The sequence below is a fragment of the Giraffa tippelskirchi genome, chromosome 13 (assembly GCF_054371585.1).
Source record: "Giraffa tippelskirchi isolate mGirTip1 chromosome 13, T2T-mGirTip1v1.2.pri, whole genome shotgun sequence".
In the NCBI taxonomy this organism is placed as follows: domain Eukaryota; kingdom Metazoa; phylum Chordata; class Mammalia; order Artiodactyla; family Giraffidae; genus Giraffa; species Giraffa tippelskirchi.
This window is the reverse complement of record NC_137287.1, coordinates 19,560,529-19,579,785: the sequence shown is the minus strand read 5'-3', so window position 1 is coordinate 19,579,785 and position 19,257 is coordinate 19,560,529. Positions and strand designations below refer to the sequence as shown.

The following is a 19,257-nucleotide window of genomic DNA, read 5'->3' as shown; positions in this document are numbered from 1 at the left end:
TTCTGGGCTTATAGCACCCAGTGTTTGGTTCATTATATCTGGGACATGACTTAGGCATATGTATTACTTACAAACACTAAATATGATTCTGATAACTACTGTAGTAAAGAACTATAATATGAACAACCCCTGAGGATGGTGTAAATGCCCACATGTTATCTCTAAAGATTTCTAACTTAACCAGATTTTTAAACTGAATGAGAGTGATGCATTTGGGAAAATATTATAAGCAGTAAAATAACTAGATGATAATACATAGCAGTAAGTCTAAGTTTATAGGATTATAGGACTAGTCATTAATGTCTTTGATGTCAGCAGTTGAATTTTTAATCGTAACTTTGATCTTTAGCATTTCAGCCGTTTTCTGTTGTCTTCTAATAAACATGGCTCTTAACACATTTTTATGAAGGCAATATTTCTACTTGTGTGCTGTATTTTTCAGATTGAATTTGAACACTAATGAAATGCAAATATAATGGAAAAAATCTTTATAATTCTTATAAACTTGTTATAATACCCCAAACAGTTGTTTCAAATAGCTATTCTGAAAACATGTGGATAGAAAAGGATTCCTGATATATTTCTAGTACATTTCACCAAGTTTGGCCTGTCCGTTTGTCATTTCCCATTTGCATCCCAGCCCCTTCCTGACTCCAGATTCTTTATTTGCTGATATGTTCATTCATTCATTCATTCATATATATATTGAGGAGCTATTATGTTCCAGGTACTGCTCTATGCTCTTGGAATAACATAAATGAACAAAGCAGCAAAATTCCCTGCCTATGTGGAATTAATTATTGCATATGGAAAGTTGGTGGCTGGGATATAACTAATGCCCTTGTAATTATATTGCCAAGTGTTATAGTTTGTTGAGCCATACACATTTATAATATATTCATCATTTTTTCAAACACTTGATGCATTTTTGTGTTTCTTCTTTATTCTAGATATAAACCACAATACTTCAGGATCCCATTATGAAAATTCAGAGCGGGGACCTGTGTCGTCTACAAGTGACTCTAGTACAAACTGTAAGAATGCTGTTGTGAACGACTCCCCAGAAGAAGAAGCATGGCCCTCAGTCCCTGGCAGTGATCCAGAGTTGGTTTCAGAATGTATGGATGCTGATTCTGCCTCCAGTTCTGAATCAGAGCGACACATCACTATCATGGCTTCAGGGAGCACAGGTGGTGAAAATGATGGCCTTCGGAATAGCACTGGACTTGGATCCCAAAACAAGTTTGTGGTTGGTAGCAGCAGCAATAATGTGGGCCATGGAAGTAGTACTGGGCCATGGGGTTTTTCCCATGGAGCCATAATAAGCACATGTCAGGTCTCTGTGGATGCTCCTGAAAGCAAATCAGAAAGTAGCAACAATAGAATGAATGCTTGGGGCACTGTAACTTCTTCATCAAATGGAGGGTTAAATCCAAGCACTTTGAATTCAGCTAGCAACCATGGTGCCTGGCCAGTATTAGAGAACAACGGACTTGCCCTAAAAGGGCCTGTAGGGAGTGGTAGTTCTGGCATCAATATTCAGTGCAGTACCTTAGGCCAGATGCCTAACAATCAGAGTATTAACTCTAAAGTGGGTGGTGCTTCCACCCATGGTACCTGGGGAAGCCTTCAGGAAACTTGTGAATCTGAAGTAAGTGGTACACAGAAGGTTTCATTCAGTGGTCAACCTCAAAATATTACCACTGAAATGACTGGACCAAATAACACTACTAACTTTATGACCTCTAGTTTACCAAACTCCGGTTCAGTACAGAATAATGAACTGCCTAGTAATACAGGGGCCTGGCGTGTGAGCACAATGAATCATCCTCAGATACAGGCTCCCTCGGTTGTAAATGGCACTTCCCTTTCTCACCTTAGCAATGGAGAGTCAAAAAGTGGAGGCTCTTACGGTACTACATGGGGTGCCTATGGTTCTAATTACTCTGGAGACAAATGTTCAAGCCCTAATGGCCAAGCTAATGGTGACACTGTGAATGCAACTCTAATGCAGCCTGGCATAAACGGGCCTGTGGGCACTAACTTTCAAGTTAATACAAATAAAGGAGGAGGTGTGTGGGAGTCTGGAGCAGTGAATTCCCAGAGTGCATCCTGGGGAAATGGTGCAAATGCTGGAGGAAGTCGAAGGGGATGGGGAACTCCTGCACAAAACACTGGCACTAATATACCCAGCGTGGAATGGAGCAAACTGCCTAGCAATCAGCATTCCAATGACAGTGCAAACGGCAACGGTAAGAAGTTTACAAACGGATGGAAATCTACTGAGGAAGAGGATCAGGGTTCTGCCACATCTCAGACAAATGAGCAAAACAGTGTGTGGGCTCCAACGGGAGGTACAGTGGAGAGTGAAGGTAGTACAGAAAGCACTGGACGCCTGGAGGAGAAAGTGACCGGGGAGAATCAGAGTAGAGATAGAAGAAAAATGGATCAGCACACATTACTCCAAAGCATTGTAAACAGAACTGACTTAGATCCACGTGTCCTGTCCAACTCTGGTTGGGGACAGACTCCTATTAAGCAGAATACTGCCTGGGATACCGAAACATCACCTAGAGGGGAGAGAAAGACTGACAATGGGACAGAGGCCTGGGGAAGCTCTGCAACACAGACTTTTAACTCAGGGGCATGTGTAGATAAGACTAGCCCTAGTAGTAATGATACCTCATCTGTATCAGGGTGGGGAGATCCCAAACCTGCTCTGAGGTGGGGCGATTCCAAAGGCTCAAGCTGCCAGGGGGGATGGGAAGACGACTCTGCTGCTACAGGAACGGTCAAGAGCAATCAGTGGGGGAACTGCAAGGAAGAGAAGTCCGCATGGAATGATTCGCAAAAGAACAAACAGGGGTGGGCTGATGGACAAAAGTCAAACCAAGGGTGGTCCGTCTCTGCCGGTGATAACTGGGGAGAAACTTCAAGGAGTAACCATTGGGGTGAGGCTAACAAGAAGTCTAGCTCAGGAGGTAGTGACAGTGATAGGTCTGTTTCTGGTTGGAACGAACTCGGTAAAACTAGTTCTTTTACATGGGGAAATAACATTAATCCAAATAATTCATCAGGCTGGGACGAATCTTCTAAACCGAATCCTTCCCAGGGATGGGGAGACCCTCCAAAGTCTAATCAGTCTCTAGGTTGGGGAGATTCATCAAAGCCGGTCAGTTCTCCAGACTGGAACAAGCAACAAGACATTGTCGGATCTTGGGGCATCCCGCCAGCAACAGGCAAACCTCCTGGTACAGGCTGGCTGGGAGGACCTATGCCAGCCCCAGCGAAAGAGGAAGAACCCACGGGCTGGGAGGAGCCATCCCCAGAATCCATACGTCGCAAAATGGAGATTGACGATGGGACTTCAGCTTGGGGAGATCCCAGCAAATACAACTATAAAAATGTGAACATGTGGAACAAAAATGTCCCAAATGGCAGCAGCCGCTCAGACCAGCAAGCACAGGTACACCAGTTGCTGCCCTCTGCAGGTGCCGTCTCAAACAAAGAGGCAAGCAGCGGCTCCGGTAAGTTCTCGTTTTCTGGAGTCTTGATTGTTCTTCATAGTTCTTCACAGTAGCAGGAGCCTTGTTTCAATTTACTGTTTTTGGATGTGCACACAAAGCTTTTTTTTGTTTGTTTAACTCTAATCCAGGAGAAGTTTCTAGGGAAGAAGATTATGGGGAAGGTGTTACTGTCAGGAAACGGCTCTGCCTTTGGTAGTAGTGGCTGTGAATCCCACGTGCTCCATTCTGTATCCAGAAAGTTATAGAAGGCAGAATTGGAAAAGGGGTGTCAAGTGGGAATAGTGTACACTTTCCTCATCTCAGTTCTTCTGAGTCAAGCCGTTACGTTTTGGTTTTATTATTTGACTATCCCCAGAAATAAAACAAGTACCTATAAGAACAGTCCTCTAAAAATCTAGATACTGTAATTGGCTGTAGAAGGGGTTTATTTAAGTAGGCATGTTGAATACAGTATGTATGTGTGTGACAATGACATTTTTCATTAGTTGTCATTGAGCTGTGTTGTCTTTTTAATGGAGGGTTCATTGAATAATAATCCTGTTGGATGTAGAAACAGAAGTGTTTTCTTGAGCTAACGTTTCAGTGCCTAATTCTTTTTTCTGAGTATTATTAATTTAGATTTAATTCTTAGAAGAAATGTGTATGTATCTAAGGGACAGGCTGTTGTGGTTCTTTTAAAACAATGTATTTATGGCTTGGCTTTGCCTTTGCCTTTGTTTATTAAAGTTGGCTTTGGACAGCCTAATAAATTTTAAGAAGTGTTGTCCAGTGTATACAAGTAGGATGCCTACCTATCGTTAGTCTTATATTAAATTACGTTTTCCAGAACAGTGATGTTGAAAGGTTGTACTTATCGTAAAAGTTTTATACACATACTCTTACCCAGCTTGATCACCTGCTTTAATTCACTAGGTTTGACTCAGAATGACTTGGCTTTTCTAGGAATTAAATTCATCCAAAGGAGGATGACTTGCCATAATTAAGTTTATTCAAAAGAATCTGCTGTGCACCTCGAGGGCAATTTTGAAAGAAGAGGTGAAAAAAAATTATAGTTAGATTATAATAATGGAAAATTATTTGTCTTCTTTACATAAAACAGAGGCCATCCGTTTTGCCCATCACAGCATCATTATTTAATACACAAATGTGAAGGTCTTCTTTTGTTCCCTAAGTATTCCTTATTACCCCTTCAACCTGCTGATGACTTCTTTTCCCACACTTTCTAAAGGCTGGGGTGAGCCCTGGGGGGAGACTTCAACTCCAGCCACAACTGTGGATAATGGTACTTCAGCCTGGGGTAAACCCGTAGACAGTGGGCCTAGCTGGGGCGAACCCATTACAGCGGCATCCAGCACATCCACGTGGGGCTCCAGCTCTGTTGGTCCACAAACATTAAGCAAATCTGGTAAGTTACTGATAATTCCTGGTTTCCGTTTGATAGCAGTGGTGATCTCATTGACTGTAATTAAGTAATTGGATAACGTTTATGACGTTGATAATGTATCCACATGTTATCGTAATTGTCAAGCAACTTTCATGCTATCCAGCATAAGAGACTGAGTATAATAGTCATGGGGACACGTATTGAAGTGGTCTGGCTCAGGTACCAGACAAGTCCCTAAATACTACACAGAAAATGAAAAGAGTTCATTAATATTCAGACAGACATTGTTGCTATTCTTGTAGGGATTCCAAAGACCAAGTATAGAGATGAGATACTTTCTGCTTCTGACCTGCATGCTGTACTTTTGGGCCATTCTCCTTAAAAATATGTATTAAGATGAATTTTTAAAAATTCCATGCATCCTCTTGGCCCTAAGCAAATATGAACATGAATGCCACCAATGTCCCATGTTTAGGAACCCTCTGATTTGTAAAAGCATGAGAAGTGTTTTATTGAAAATTTTACCAAAAATAAATTCTTGTTTCACTTTTAGCTCAGTATATAACGTACATTTTTGCCATGCAAACCTGGGAAGGGAAATAGAAGAGGGTTTTTAGGTTGTCCCCCAGCTCTGCCCCCTTAATGAGTGCTCATCCTCCGGAAAGAATTGTGTGACTATAGCATGTTTGTTTTTGTCACAAATCCACAATCAGGGCCAAAATCTATGCAAGACGGCTGGTGTGGTGATGATATGCCATTGCCTGGAAATCGCCCCACTGGCTGGGAAGAGGAAGAGGATGTAGAGATTGGAATGTGGAATAGTAATTCATCTCAAGAGCTTAATTCATCTTTAAATTGGCCACCATATACAAAGAAAATGTCTTCTAAGGTAAACATTTCAAGGGCAAAGCCCTTGAAACTTTAAATTCCAAAGGTAGTTTCCCCACAGAAGATAATGTGCTTGCCTGCCCGTTTATGGCAGTTGATATAGTCCAGGCAGTCCCCAGCTTAGGTAGAACTTCCTGTGTGGGCAGCCACCTAGAGAGACCTAGGTCCACAGGAACGTCCTTTCTCCCCACTGCTGCAGCTTGGCATCTCTCTCCTCCTCCCCCTCCACCAGTGCTACCTGGGACAACCCGTCACCCTAGGATGGTGCCTGCAGTGGGCAGGATGAAGAGAAGGGCAAATCTACATGTTGACGCCTCCCATCCCACCTCCTCGCCTGGAGCCCCTAACCTCCGTGTTACCCGGAGTTACCGTGCTCCTTATCCGTCCCCCATCTTCGTCCCTTCTCCACTCCGTAAGGTCCTGGGACAGAAATCCCTAGGAATGAGTAGAGAGTTTAGTTTTGCTTTTATATGTGGACAAATCTTATTCCAGACCTGGCTCTACATCAGAATTGTAAGGCATTTGTTAAAAGTATAATTTCCTATACCCTAGGCCTACTGTTGTTTTGGAAATTGGACCAAGTTTCTTGCTCTCAAGCTCTCCAAATGTTTCTGATGCAGAGCCAGGTTTGAGAATACTAGTGTCAGATTTTCTTGGGGCCCGTTTTCAAAATATGTGCTTAGTCCCCCCAGGTGATTCTGATATATCCTTTCCAACCTATTTGAGAATGAATTCTTTTTGAGGGACCTTAGAAGTCAGGTACCAGTAGCTCATGGCCACGGTCCCTCCCTCTTGAGCCTGGGATTCTAAGTCTAGGACCTGCCATTTTCATTTTTAAGACTTTTCTTCATTGGGCTGCAATTGCCTACTGCCTCACCATATAGCGTATGAATCATTTTCCCATATTTTGCATAAATCATTTGATCATCATAACTTCTGAGATAGAATACTGATAAGAAATTTGAAACTGGAAAAGGTGATGACTTGCCCAAAGTTGCATAACTAGTAAGTGACAGAGCAAGGATTTAAGTTTAGGTCTTCCAGTTCCAAACCCTGTGTTCTTCCCACTGGACCATGCTGTTTTGTGACTTTGTCTTTCCTTACAGGGTCTGAGTGGCAAAAAAAGGAGAAGGGAAAGGGTGTGTAGCCTTTTTACTCTTTCTCCTTTGTTTCTACTAGTAAAAATCTTTTAGAAAGCAACTGCAAATATTTATTTAGCCTCTGCTGTGTGCCAGGTACTGTGCTTAGTGCTGGGGGTTCAGAAACACTAGGGTAAGAGCATACTTCAGAGCGCTCAGGGTTTCGTATGGGGGTGTGAGAAGTGCTCTAAGGAGTGTTAGCTTGAGTTTCGAGGCTGCCTGGGAGTGGGATGTGTTAGGAAAAGTGGTAGCCTGAAATACAGAATGGGGGGGGGGGTGACAGTCTACTCCACAGTTAGATTGGGGGCAGATACTAAAGTGTTTTCAGTACCATGCCAGATAATTTGAACTTTATTTAGCATAAAGTATGGAGCCAATCAAATTGAATAAAGGCGGCATCCATTTCATTTTTAAAATTAGAAGAAAGACCAAAGTTAGTGATCTCATTTAGGAAGCTTCTGCATTCATTCCGGTTAGAAAGGACAGCCTGAATTGGGAAGCAGAAATAAATATTTAGTAGAAGGGACTGATGTGAGAGACATTTGAGATTAAAGAGACAGATCTTAGCAACCAGTTAAGTATGGGGTGGGGGTAAAAGAGGAAAAGGAATCAGAGTCAACTTCAGAAACCTTGGCAAGGGTTAGATGCTTGCTTCAGAGACCTGCTTTCAAGGGGAAATTATGAAGCTGTGTTCTGTTCCACAGTCAGAAGGAACAGGTAGTAGCAACGGGATAGGGAAATTATGGCAACAAACTGAGAATGGTTCTGTGATCATTTATGGGAGGCCTTGGTCTCTATGGCTTCCAGCCTCCCTGTCTACCAAGATGCTAATCATGTACCGTTTGTTCTCAGCTCATGTTTCCAAGTAGTTTCCGTACCTTCCATACCCCAATCGGCCACGGAAAGCCAACACCAAGTAGGAAGAATCCCAGCTTTAGTTGCTGCTGGGGATATTGTGTTCTTGGCAACATAAATTGGAATTTTAAAATACTCTTTCATATGGAAACATATGGTGTTTTTTCAGACCAGTGCACATAGCATAATTAAATTATGGTTTTAATTGGTTTCTTTGGACTAACCTGAGAGCCTAGTGACTATTTTTTACTTTGCTTTGGTATGAGAATTCTACAAATCCAAATTATAATTAATTTTTTAGAACACAGTCCACTTGTATTTTGAAAACTGTCTGATGAACAGTTCCCCATTATCCAGAGGACCTGTTTACTTTCTGTAGGTCATCCAGGCCCTTTGCTACTGTCTTTTCCTTCTGACTGCTTGCCCTTAGAGATTTCTCTGTACATTACAGCTATACCAGAGGACTGGAGCAAAGGAAGTTGAAAATCAAATAAGTTGATTCTTAATTATTAACAACTCTGTGAGAAGAGTTGGTTGGAGGAGAAATTATTGGCTAAAAATGAGAGTTGGGAATTGTCTTGAAGTTTAATTAATCCATCACTATACCCAGATAAATAGAGATGGCCAAGGCATCTTTCTGCTCTTTTATTTTATAAAGGGAATGATGAAAGGTGGAAACAAACAAGAAGAAGCATGGATAAATCCATTTGTTAAACAGTTTTCAAATATCAGTTTTTCGGTAAGTATGTTTTCTTAGCAATCTCCTCCCCTTTTAATGGTGGTTCATAAACTTACACTAATTTCATTTTTTTGTTTTCTTTAATTGTTCTCTGAGTCGTTATGAATATGCTGAGGTTAGAATAAGATTTTCCATGAGTTCTTCTTTATTTTTATAGTTATAGCTAAAAATACTGATCACTTATTATTTTTTATCATGTTAGGCAATGAAAAATGAAGTTTTATGATCCACTTAAATTTCACAAATGAGGAAATAAAGTAAAATGCTTCACTTTTATTTTCGTTTGCAAGTTAAGGTCAACTAACAAGCTACTTTTTTCTTCTTCAGAGAGACTCACCAGAAGAAAATGTACAGAGCAATAAGATGGACCTTTCTGGAGGTAAGAAAAAGTTAAATCAGCTTGAGTTTCATATTCATCATTGATGGGGAGACTTACCTGTGACATAATCCAACTGAAAGAGCATTGACCTCAACCAGGAGAGGGAGCTCTGGGTTTCTGCTTCAATGTTCCTATTCTCTCTGGCGTACATTAGAATGTGGGGATTATACGATTTGATGTGCCTTTTAAAGTATAAATCACTGTGCAAGTCTAAGCTAATGGTACTAGTAGTCTTCGGTTACTGCAGATTTAGTCCTGTCTAAATTATCCAGTCCTGCCTAAGTTATCCTGATTGGGTGATACAGCCTTCTTAATTTAGGGAACACTTTTTACAAAGGCCCAGATACAATGACAGAAACATCTGAAGCCATATTGGAGAAATAGCAAGTAGTTGCATGTAGTTGAAGAAGAGATATAAATTGCCTGTGGCAGTGGGAGTGTGGTGATGGTAAAAACTGTACCTAGGTGGAGCTGCTAGAAGTGGTGCTTGGGTGTCTGAGCTTCATTCTGAAAGTAAGGGATTAAAAAATTGTAAGCAGGAGAGTGAAATGACTTGGATTTATGTTTTAGAAAAATAATCATGGCTGTAGATCGAAAATATCTTGGGACAGAAAACATTGGCAGTGGAGGAAGACTAAAAGATAACTAAACATAGCAAACCAGTTAGAGATTTTGTTGCTGTAGCTGGTGAGAATTTTCAGAGCTCTAAGCTAAGACAGTTGGTGGGAAGAATCTTAATTCAGTGGAGATACAGGGATCAGAATTGGTAAAAGTTGGTAACTGGTTTGAACCAGTTTGTTACAGAGGATGAGCACAGGAGTATAGTAAAAGATAATTCCAAGCCTTTTTGCCTGGACAGTTTTGTAGGTGGTAGTGTTACTGTTTTAGTCTGAGTCCAGGTGGAAGAGAAGGACCGTATAGTAATTTGAACAGGGAAAGTTTAATACAGATGTAAAGAATTACTGTTAGATTGATGAGGGATTGGCTAGGAAGAGTAATAACAGGACCTCTCAAGAATATATGAATAGCCGATATAAGAAGTAACCTAGAGACTAAATTGTAAAAGTCAACTTTCAGCAGCTTAAAAATGCAAAAAGGGAAGAGAAACAAGAAAACGGCCTATACAGTTAACAGATAGATAAGCAATAGATAACAGGCAAAACTGCTGCTTATTAGGTGAAATGGTGAGAGAAGCCTGTCCTACTTTCACCTTTTGATTCTTGCTGTGTCGTTTTCGGATGTTATCTCTCAGCTTGCTTTGTAACTGAGTCTTCAGTAACCACTTGTACCTTTCGGTTTGGCTAGCTACTTTCGGATGATGTCTGTGGTAAAACCAGTTAAGCGCATTATTACTTTTTTCTGTGCTATGAAATGAGTTCTTTGATCAGACAGTGCTGTGAGGAGTGATGGATAAGGCCTCTGTGAGACCATGGATGGTAAGCGGGGGGAAAAAATCCATATCCAGAGTATGTGTCTGTTCCGGTGAGAACAGGGCTCTGCCTCCTGCATGGCTCACTGAATGGCAAGAGAATTTGCTGGGATGCTGTGTTTTTGGAACTTGCTGGCAACCTACCCTTCTAGGGTGTTGGGACAAGCTTCTCATGGAGGGCTGTGTCACCATAGACACTCCACTACAGAGCTGCTTGGAGGTATTTGGGAATGCTGGGAGAAGCTGGCTTCAAGTGAGGCTGACCACCCTGTACTGCGAGGGTAGGACACAGAAGAAGCTGGAAGCACTGCCAAAGCCTCCAAGAGCAAGTAGGCAAAACTTCTGCCTGCAGCGTCTCTCCAGTGCCCCTTGCTGATAAAACTTCAGTGCCAGTTGGCAAAGGAGGAAAATGTAAGAGCCCAGATACAGTTTCAGAGAGCAGTCAACAAGGGTGAATTTGGAGCTGAGAGACAATAAACCAATAACTGGCCATTATTTGAGATAGGAAATATATAATAGGTTGGATAGACAAGATTACTGAGTTCAAAGTTGCTATGAAAACCATGTGGTGATATCCAGTAACTAGTAAAAAAAAAAAAAAAATCTGGGTGTGGAGCTTATAAAAGGTAGGGCTGGAGATAATAAGTGTAATTAATTAGACATTAATGGTAGTACAGCTTCAAAAATAGGTTGTGGAGGGAATTCCCTGGCGGTCCAGCAGTTAGGACTCTGTGCTTTCACAGCCAAGGGCCTGGGTTCCCTGGTTGGGGAACTAAGGTCCTGCAAGCTGCGTGGTGTCGCCAAAAAATTTAAAAGTTAAAAAAAAGGGGAGATTGACTAGAGGCTTAGAGTGATGAACCAAAGACAAAGTCCAGGGGCAAAAATGGCATTTAAGGAAAGATAACGAGGAGAAATGGAACAAGTTTGAGTAGAATGGGGTAATTTTTCAACAGCAAAATGAAAATAGAGATTTGAAAAGAGGAGAGTGATTGTCATGGAATGGATTTGACCCTGGAGGTTAGGAGGAGTGTCACTGGTAACTTAGCCGAGGGCTGGCCTTCTTACACGATTGGTCAAGGGAAGGCTGCCACATTTGGAGCTCAGATGGTTTCTGAAGTGATGCCAAATGGCTGGAGGAATGGTTTGGGGAGAGGATGTATCACACTACCTTTTTTTAAGAAAGATTTTATTAGGTAGGCAGAAATAATGTGGATTTTTAGGAAAGAACAACTTGGAGAGAGATTTGAGAGAAGAGTTGCCTGGATTAGATGTGAAAAGTGAGGAAAAGAGTTCAGAATGGCTATCTTGGATGTTTCAGTAAATTAACAGAGGGAAAGAGAAGAGGGAAGAGTTTGTTGCAAATGCTTACTGAAAAATACTTTCCTTTTGGTGGCTCAGACAGTAAAAGAATTTGCTTGCAATGCAGCAGACCCAGGTTCAATCCTTGGGTCAGGAAGAGCCCATGGGGAAGGGAATGGCAACTCACTCCAGTATTCTTGCCTGGAGAATCCCATGGACAGAGGAGCCTGGCGGGCTACGGCCCATAGAGTCACAAGAGTCAGACATGACTGAGCAACTAATACTTCCCTTTGTTAAAAATTTTTCCTTTCTACTCGCCTAAAATGAGGGTTGTAAAGGTGGGTGTGTCACGGTGGTGGCTACAGCAGCAGCTCTCTCAAAGAAGGACAGCAGTTGCAAAGAAATTGTGGGTGAGATTTGAGGATGGAGCCTAAGGAACAAGGAAAGGACTGCAGTTTTCACAAGTTGAAAACCAAGTTCTCAAGTCTGTGTGCTGCTGCTGCTAAGTCGCTTCAGTCGTGTCCGACTCTGTGCAACCCCATAGATGGCAGCCCACCAGGCTCCCCTGTCCCTAGGATTCTCCAGGCAAGAACACTGGAGTGGGTTGCCATTTCCTTCTCCAATGCATGAAAGTGGAAAGTGAAAGTGAAGTCGCTCAGTCGTGTCCGACTCTTAGCGACTCCATAGACTGCAGCCTACCAGGCTCCTCAGTCCATGGGATTTTCCAGGCAAGAGTACTGGAGTGGGGTGCCATTGCCTTCTCCCCAAGTCTGTGTGACTAGGAGAGTAAAGACACCGCCTCTGTGCCCCATGAAGATCGAAGGGCAGTATCGTGCTTGGTTTCTCCAGTTAGAAGTGACGAAGGGGCATTCAAGTGACCGTGCCCAGCAGGCAGTTAAAGATGTGCCACTGAGCACAGGTGTCAAGTCAGAGTAGACGTTGGTATTTGAGGGTCACCTTGATGGTGAATAAGCCTAAGGGAGGCCAGTTTGAAGAGAGTTGAAAGACTGAGACCTTGAACATACTGAGTACATCCCAACATCAAAGAAACACAAAGAAGTGGGCTCAGCTGTGGAGAGAGGAGGACTCAGGACAGGCATAATATGGTAAGGATGTGAAGTTAGAGATTCGTTTAGTATGGTAGCCTGGGAGCTGGCTGTTTCAAGCACAGATTTTTGCTAGACACGGAGATACTATGAGAGGAGGTCATATTTACTGCAGAGAAGTCAGTGAGGAAAGCAGAGCAAGCCCTTAGGGAGAGGAAGATCTTTCCCATCTGCTGAATGGGATGATGATAGTAGAGTTATAAGCATTAAAGGAGAATGCGTGTTCACAACAGTGCCTGGCACATTGTAAGCATCTGCTGGATGATGGTGTGTCGTGGTGCTGTTTCTGTTGTTTGTTACTAGAAACTATGTTGCTTTATAAAATTAAGCAGATTTGAGATGACCAGCAATGTCTTACTTTTCTGTTTACTAGTCTGTTTTCAAGTTATTTGGTTCAATAAAATAATAGTGTCTACTAAACCTAACTTGTGGGGAATATAAGATTTGTTAAATGCTAGTGCATTTTTCACGTGTCCAGGCAGAAGTCATTTTGGTTTGGAAGTGAGTATTTCTCTTTCTGTTGTAAATTTATCTGAAACCAACTAGGTTAATTCTCTTCCTACTTGATGACATCATCTCCTGCATTTGTTAGGAATGTTACAAGACAAACGAATGGAGATAGATAAACATAGCCTAAATATTGGTGATTACAATCGAACGGTCGGGAAAGGCCCTGGTTCTCGGCCTCAGATTTCCAAAGAGTCTTCCATGGAGCGCAGTCCTTATTTTGATAAGGTAAGTTGTCTGTTTGATTTCTGTCTTGTTTTACCCCTGTGGCCAAGAAAGCAATACACTTAATAGCATAATTTCTCATTAATAGTTTAGAACATTTAATATAATATGAAGTGTTATAACCCAGTTCCAAATATCACTGGACTTGTAGTTCATTGTCCTTTTATGTCACAGTTTATCACAGGGATCGTATTTATATTTTCCTCTTAATCCCGTAAAATATGTTTGGTTCTTTTTGTGTGCTCTAGAATTAACACTAATCTGATCTCTTCTGTTTTCTACCTGTTTCCTGTTGATGCTGGAATGTCATGTGACTTCTCTCCTGTTGCTGCAATGATTTCTCCCTTCCACTTGTTTGCTTGGCTGGTGTTGCACGTCTTTCTGTCTGTCCAATCAGGATGGCATTGTAGCAGATGAATCCCAAAACATGCAGTTTATGTCCAGTCAAAGCATGAAGCTTCCCCCTTCAAATAGTGCACTACCTAACCAGGCCCTGGGCTCCATAGCAGGGCTGGGTATGCAAAACTTGAATTCTGTTAGACAGGTAAGTCCACACGTGTATTTCAGGCTCTCTGTTGATTTGTATAAGTAATAAGAGCTCTCTTACATGTAGTTGCTGTGTTTAAATCAGTATTACAGTGTGGTGATGAGATGTTAGTCCCTGAAGGATCCCAGCGTTATTTGGTGGTGGTGATTTGTTTTCATAGAATGGCAATCCCAGTATGTTTGGTGTTGGAAACACAGCAGCACAAGCCCGGGGCATGCAGCAGCCTCCAGCACAACCTCTCAGCTCATCTCAGCCGAATCTCCGCGCTCAAGTGCCTCCTCCATTACTCTCCCCTCAGGTAAGTAAGCTTTTCCACTGTATTTTCTACTGTTTACCTGGAGTAGAACCTCAAATAAACTTATATTTGAATGAGATGACTGGTTGGTTGTCGGATTATTTGTTGGTCACTTTGAGATGCAGCTAATTCTGAATGAGTTATTATTACAAAGGGTTGCAGGTAGGGTGCAGCAAGTGAGGCAAAGACAATTTAAATCTCAAGTCTGTCATTCTCTTTCATAAAAGTACCTGGAGGGGAGGACGACAGTAGCAATATGAATTGACTGGCTAAGAATTCATCACTGCCACTTTTTAATTAACCCATGAAAATACATGGGAACAATAATGAAGCCAGAAAGAACCGCCCCCCTCCCCCCCCCCCGCATTAATAATCCACAAATGTAATTGCTCTACTGATATTTTAAAACACATAGTATGTTTTGTGAGCTTGGGTTTCTTTTATCAATATCGTTAACTTACCGTTGTTGTCCTCAGGTTCCAGTCTCATTGCTGAAGTATGCACCAAACAACGGTGGCCTGAATCCGCTCTTTGGCCCTCAGCAGGTAGCCATGCTGAACCAGCTATCCCAACTAAACCAGCTTTCTCAGATCTCCCAGTTACAGGTCAGTAGAACAACAGCCTTGTTCAATGTGCATTCATTGTCTGCTGTAAGCTCCGCACTAGAGTCTGCACAGGAAGTGTCAGTAGACAAAGCAGCATAGTCGTGGCCCTCAGGGAGCTTCTAGTCTCTAAGTGAAGGCAGATGGTAAACTGGAAGGGCAGAGTGTGGTGTGAGCAAGCCCAGCCAAGTCTGGAGTGGTCATGGGAGTAGGATGATCGGGAAACATTTACCTGATGAAGTGGAACTTTAGATTGAGCAAAGGACGAATTCAGCAGAGTGGCTGGAGGGCAGAGAGTCCAAACAAGGGATGATACTGGATGAGGCAGGGCGTGTTGGCATCGACTAGATGGAGCCATGCAGCACGCTTGTCTGTGATGATGTGATGCTGACGACCTGTTTGCACTTTTCCTTCCAGCGATTGTTAGCGCAGCAGCAAAGGGCGCAGAGTCAGAGAAGCGTGCCTTCTGGGAACCGGCAGCAGCAAGACCAGCAGGTAGGTGCGATCCTTCCCCTCGCTTTGCTTACATTCAACTTAGATCAATTCCATTGTGACAAGGCAGTTGAAATGCCTTTATTAAAATAAATGGAAAACATTATTAAGGCTTCTGTCTGCCCGGAAGTCTTATTAACTGGTGGACAGTGATTCTTCACCTTCCTGATGAGAAGGAACTGAATTCAGAAATGAAGGGGGGCTCGAAGGTATACGCAAAGACTTCTCTCCACAATTTTTCCCAATCATTTTGTCCTTTTAAGGGTCGACCTCTTAGTGTGCAGCAGCAGATGATGCAACAATCTCGTCAACTTGATCCAAACCTGTTGGTGAAGCAACAAACTCCGCCATCTCAGCAACAGTCACTCCATCAGCCAGCCATGAAGTCTTTCCTTGAAAATGTCATGCCCCACACTACACCTGAGCTGCAAAAAGGGCCATCACCAATAAATGCTTTCAGCAACTTCCCTATAGGTGGGTTTTTCCTTGGCCAAAGCATTTGGCTGGTGCTTGGTGATCACAAGTTGACATCTTGCTTTCTGACCTGTCCAGTTGTTATCTCATGAGCACTACGTGGTTCTTTAGCTGCTCCGTCCCTGAGTGGCCACGCTGCTTCTAGCGTTAGCCTCTCTTAACTTCAGGAACGTCTCTCTCTGTTTAAGAAAATCACACATTTCACAAAGCCCATGCCCAGGTGCTGCAGTGGTAAGAATCCTCCTGCCAGTGCAGGAGATGCAAAAGACATGGTTTGTTCCCCGGGTCAGGAAGATCCCCTGGAGAAGGAAATGGCAACCCACTTAAGTGTTCTTGCCTGGGAAATCCCGCGGACAGAGGAGCCTGATGGGCTGCAGTCCATGGGGTCGCAGAGAGTCAGATACTGCTGAGCACAGCACAGCAGTATGCGCGTTTGAAATGAGTTAACATAAAACTCAGATATCTCCATTATAGGATATGAACTGCGGGAGGACTGAAATTATTAGAGCACACCAGAGAAATTTTGGGCTTTGCTGCTTTGTAGAAAGAACTTGGAACAGTCACATCTGAAATTTTAATTATTGTTTAAACGTTTACAATACATTACTGGCATAAATGTAAAAAATAGAGATGAGGGAAGGAATTGCTCTTATTGCATTTACATTTGCTCCCCCACCCGCACCCCCTCTTTTCTCATTATGTCTCCAGGTTTTTTATTCCCTCTGGGAATTTCAAGTTTATATGTCTTCTCCTTCCTTAGGTCCCTTTTCTTCTTGTACCTTTGAATATCTTTTGACCTTTGATCATTCACACCCTGTTCATTTTCCTTTTTCTTTCTCTTTTGTAAACCAGCTTCTTTGGTTATTAGCCCAACTTTGTTGAAGATGTTCAGTTAACTAGCATGTTCTGGGCTGTGGGCGGAGGTTGGGCCTGCTGTTGTCCCTGCTCCCATTTCATGTTGGCTGGACCTGATACATGACTCAGCTCTCCCTGGTTTTGCTATGGACTCAGCTAGGACATTGATGGAACTTCGAGTTTTAGGAGTTGTTAGCAATCTTTTTACATTCCTTTGTCTGTTAGGCGAATACCATAGAAGCCATGACCTCCCAGAGAGGTATGGTAACAAAAGAATACCCAGGTGTACATTGAGAGGTTTTGGTCTCACTAGTGAAAGGAAGTGACTCTCACTGTGTGATTACATACTGAGCATATAGATTGGGCCACTGAGGAGATAAGTTTCTAAATAAGCAATTTCCTATCCTGGCTGGCCTTAGAGCAAGAGACTTTTCCCTGATTAAAGAAGTCTGCTTTAACCCAGGCAAGTGCCAGTGTGGTTGTCTAAATCAGGCACTGGCAAACTACAGCCCATTGGGCAAATTTGTCTAGCTGCCTGATTTTGTAAATAAAATTGTATTGGAACACAGCCATGCCCTTTTGTTAATGTATTTCCTATGGCTGCTTTTGTGCTATGACAGAGTTGTATAGAGACACTCAGACCGTGTGACCCACTGAGCCTAAGATATTTACTGTCTACACTTTACCTAAAAAACTTGCCGACCGCTGGGTCTAAATGGTGAGTCCAGAGGCCAGTAAATTTAATTACTTTCTCCAAATAGGGGTGATATTAACAAATTTATATTATTAAAGTTTTAGGTTTGACCTAGTATCACATGGACTCTCCACCAGACCCAGTATCTAAAAACCATTTATTTTGAATTAAGAACCACTTGGATGTATTAAACAAAGATTCTGGCTCTTGCTGAAAAGTTTTCTTTCTTTTTTTAAATTTATTTCCTTTTTTTTTTTTTTTATTTAGTGGCATGTAGAATATTAGTGTGGATTTCAGCACTGGAAAGATTTAAGCATGGAAGTAATAGAGCCTCACATACTTTTTTAAGAACTCATCTTGACTTACTTTTCATTGTGTGCCCATTTAGATGATTTTAATTTCTTACCCTGTGCATACTTCAGCTAAAGAAAACATCTATCATCAATTCTTTTTTTTTGGACTCACTGCATGACTTGTGGTATCTTAGTTCCCAAACTAGGGATTGAACGTGTACCCCTTGCAGTGGAAGCAGGGAATTGGAAAGTTTTCATTTTTAACAAGCATCTCAGATTATTCTGTAGATGATGGTCCCCAGGATCACACTTCAAGAAACACGGGCTTAATGGTCAGTGACTAAGATAGAAATTTTCGTCTTTGTTCCAAGAGAATATCTAAGGCTGATATGTGTCACTAGCAAATCAAGTAAGTTGCGCCTTGGGATACAAGAGTCTTGCCCTTAGGTACAGTCCTGCCCTTACAGCAGGACAGTTTTACTTTTAAATAACGGTATCCTTCGGTGGGTCAGGCAGTTGAAAATTGTTGTTTATAAGCAAAAGTTAGCAACTGAACATGGTCATTTATAATTCTTCATGCATGGTACTCTTGGGAAATTCCTAAAGAATTATATATTTTAGTAGCTAAACAAATATTTGACTGCCTTAGAATTTTCTCTTACTTTGCTAAGGAATTTAAAAATAATCTAAATTATAGGAGTAGTTTTCCACAGTTAATGCAAGGATAGTACTGACAGTTTGGGGATTTAAAAATGTATATTATTGAGTATTAGCTAGCTCTTTTGAATGTCTCTGTGTTGCTTTCTCTGGTACCCTAGCCAGGCTCTTTCTTCTGATGTTGTTTCTGCATGACCTTGGCCAGGAACCCAGAGTATCTGTCCTGCCTGCCTTGCCTTTGTCCGTAATCATTTGGCTGTGCCACATTTGCAAGATACTTATTAAGGAACATTAGGCAGGATTGAAAACATTAGATCAACTGCATATGTTTTTCTAGAAAATGAAAGCTGTGGTACCAGAAGGAGAATGTGCTATATTTTTATAAAGTGGTTTTTTAAAATTGTTATCTATTTTTAGGCTTGAACTCAAACTTGAATGTAAATATGGATATGAACAGTATTAAAGAGCCACAGTCAAGACTAAGGAAGTGGACTACAGTGGACAGCATTTCTGTGAACACATCTTTGGATCAAAACTCCAGCAAACATGGTATAAGATACATTCTTATATTCTGACTCTTTAAAAACTGTCAAATACTAAATTTAGGCCTTATTTTTAAATATATATTTTCATACCTAAATTCTCTTAAGAACCTTTCCTCATTATTAAAAAGTACTTTATTAGTTATTGAATCTTAGTTAAAATAAAAGACCTTTATTGTGCTATTGTGAAAAATAGAGGTCGGAGTACACATTTATTCTTTTTACTTCTTCCCTCTTTAGATGGTCATTTAGGTTTTTGCTCTTATTTTAGTGTTTTAATGTTTCACTTAACATTTATTCAGTTTACTCTGATGTAAGGGATTAAAGAC

General features: G+C 41.6%; 1 protein-coding gene across 14 annotated transcripts in view; it reads left to right on the top strand.

Annotated features, from left to right (window-relative positions):
* TNRC6A (trinucleotide repeat containing adaptor 6A) overlaps positions 1 to 19,257 on the top strand; it is a 96,999-nt gene that overhangs the window by 61,069 nt on the left and 16,673 nt on the right. For 8 of the 14 annotated variants that reach the window (XR_014072597.1, XM_081554475.1, XM_081554471.1 and 5 more), the window contains 12 exons: positions 951 to 3,527; positions 4,756 to 4,932; positions 5,625 to 5,800; positions 6,906 to 6,938; positions 8,452 to 8,532; positions 8,860 to 8,911; positions 13,338 to 13,480; positions 14,185 to 14,322; positions 14,796 to 14,924; positions 15,339 to 15,416; positions 15,677 to 15,887; positions 18,804 to 18,935. Coding sequence is in view for 12 of the 14 variants with exons in the window: in XM_081554466.1 (XP_081410592.1) it covers positions 951 to 3,527; positions 4,756 to 4,932; positions 5,625 to 5,800; positions 6,906 to 6,938; positions 8,452 to 8,532; positions 8,860 to 8,911; positions 13,338 to 13,480; positions 14,185 to 14,322; positions 14,796 to 14,924; positions 15,339 to 15,416; positions 15,677 to 15,887; positions 18,804 to 18,935 (3,927 nt within the window). In the remaining 2 variants the exon portion in view is untranslated. Of the gene's footprint in view, positions 1 to 950; positions 3,528 to 4,755; positions 4,933 to 5,624; positions 5,801 to 6,905; positions 6,939 to 8,451; positions 8,533 to 8,859; positions 8,912 to 13,337; positions 13,481 to 13,874; positions 14,022 to 14,184; positions 14,323 to 14,795; positions 14,925 to 15,338; positions 15,417 to 15,676; positions 15,888 to 18,803; positions 18,936 to 19,257 lie in introns of all 14 variants that reach the window. The other 6 variants (XR_014072596.1, XM_081554469.1, XM_081554465.1 and 3 more) reach the window with 1 other exon arrangement.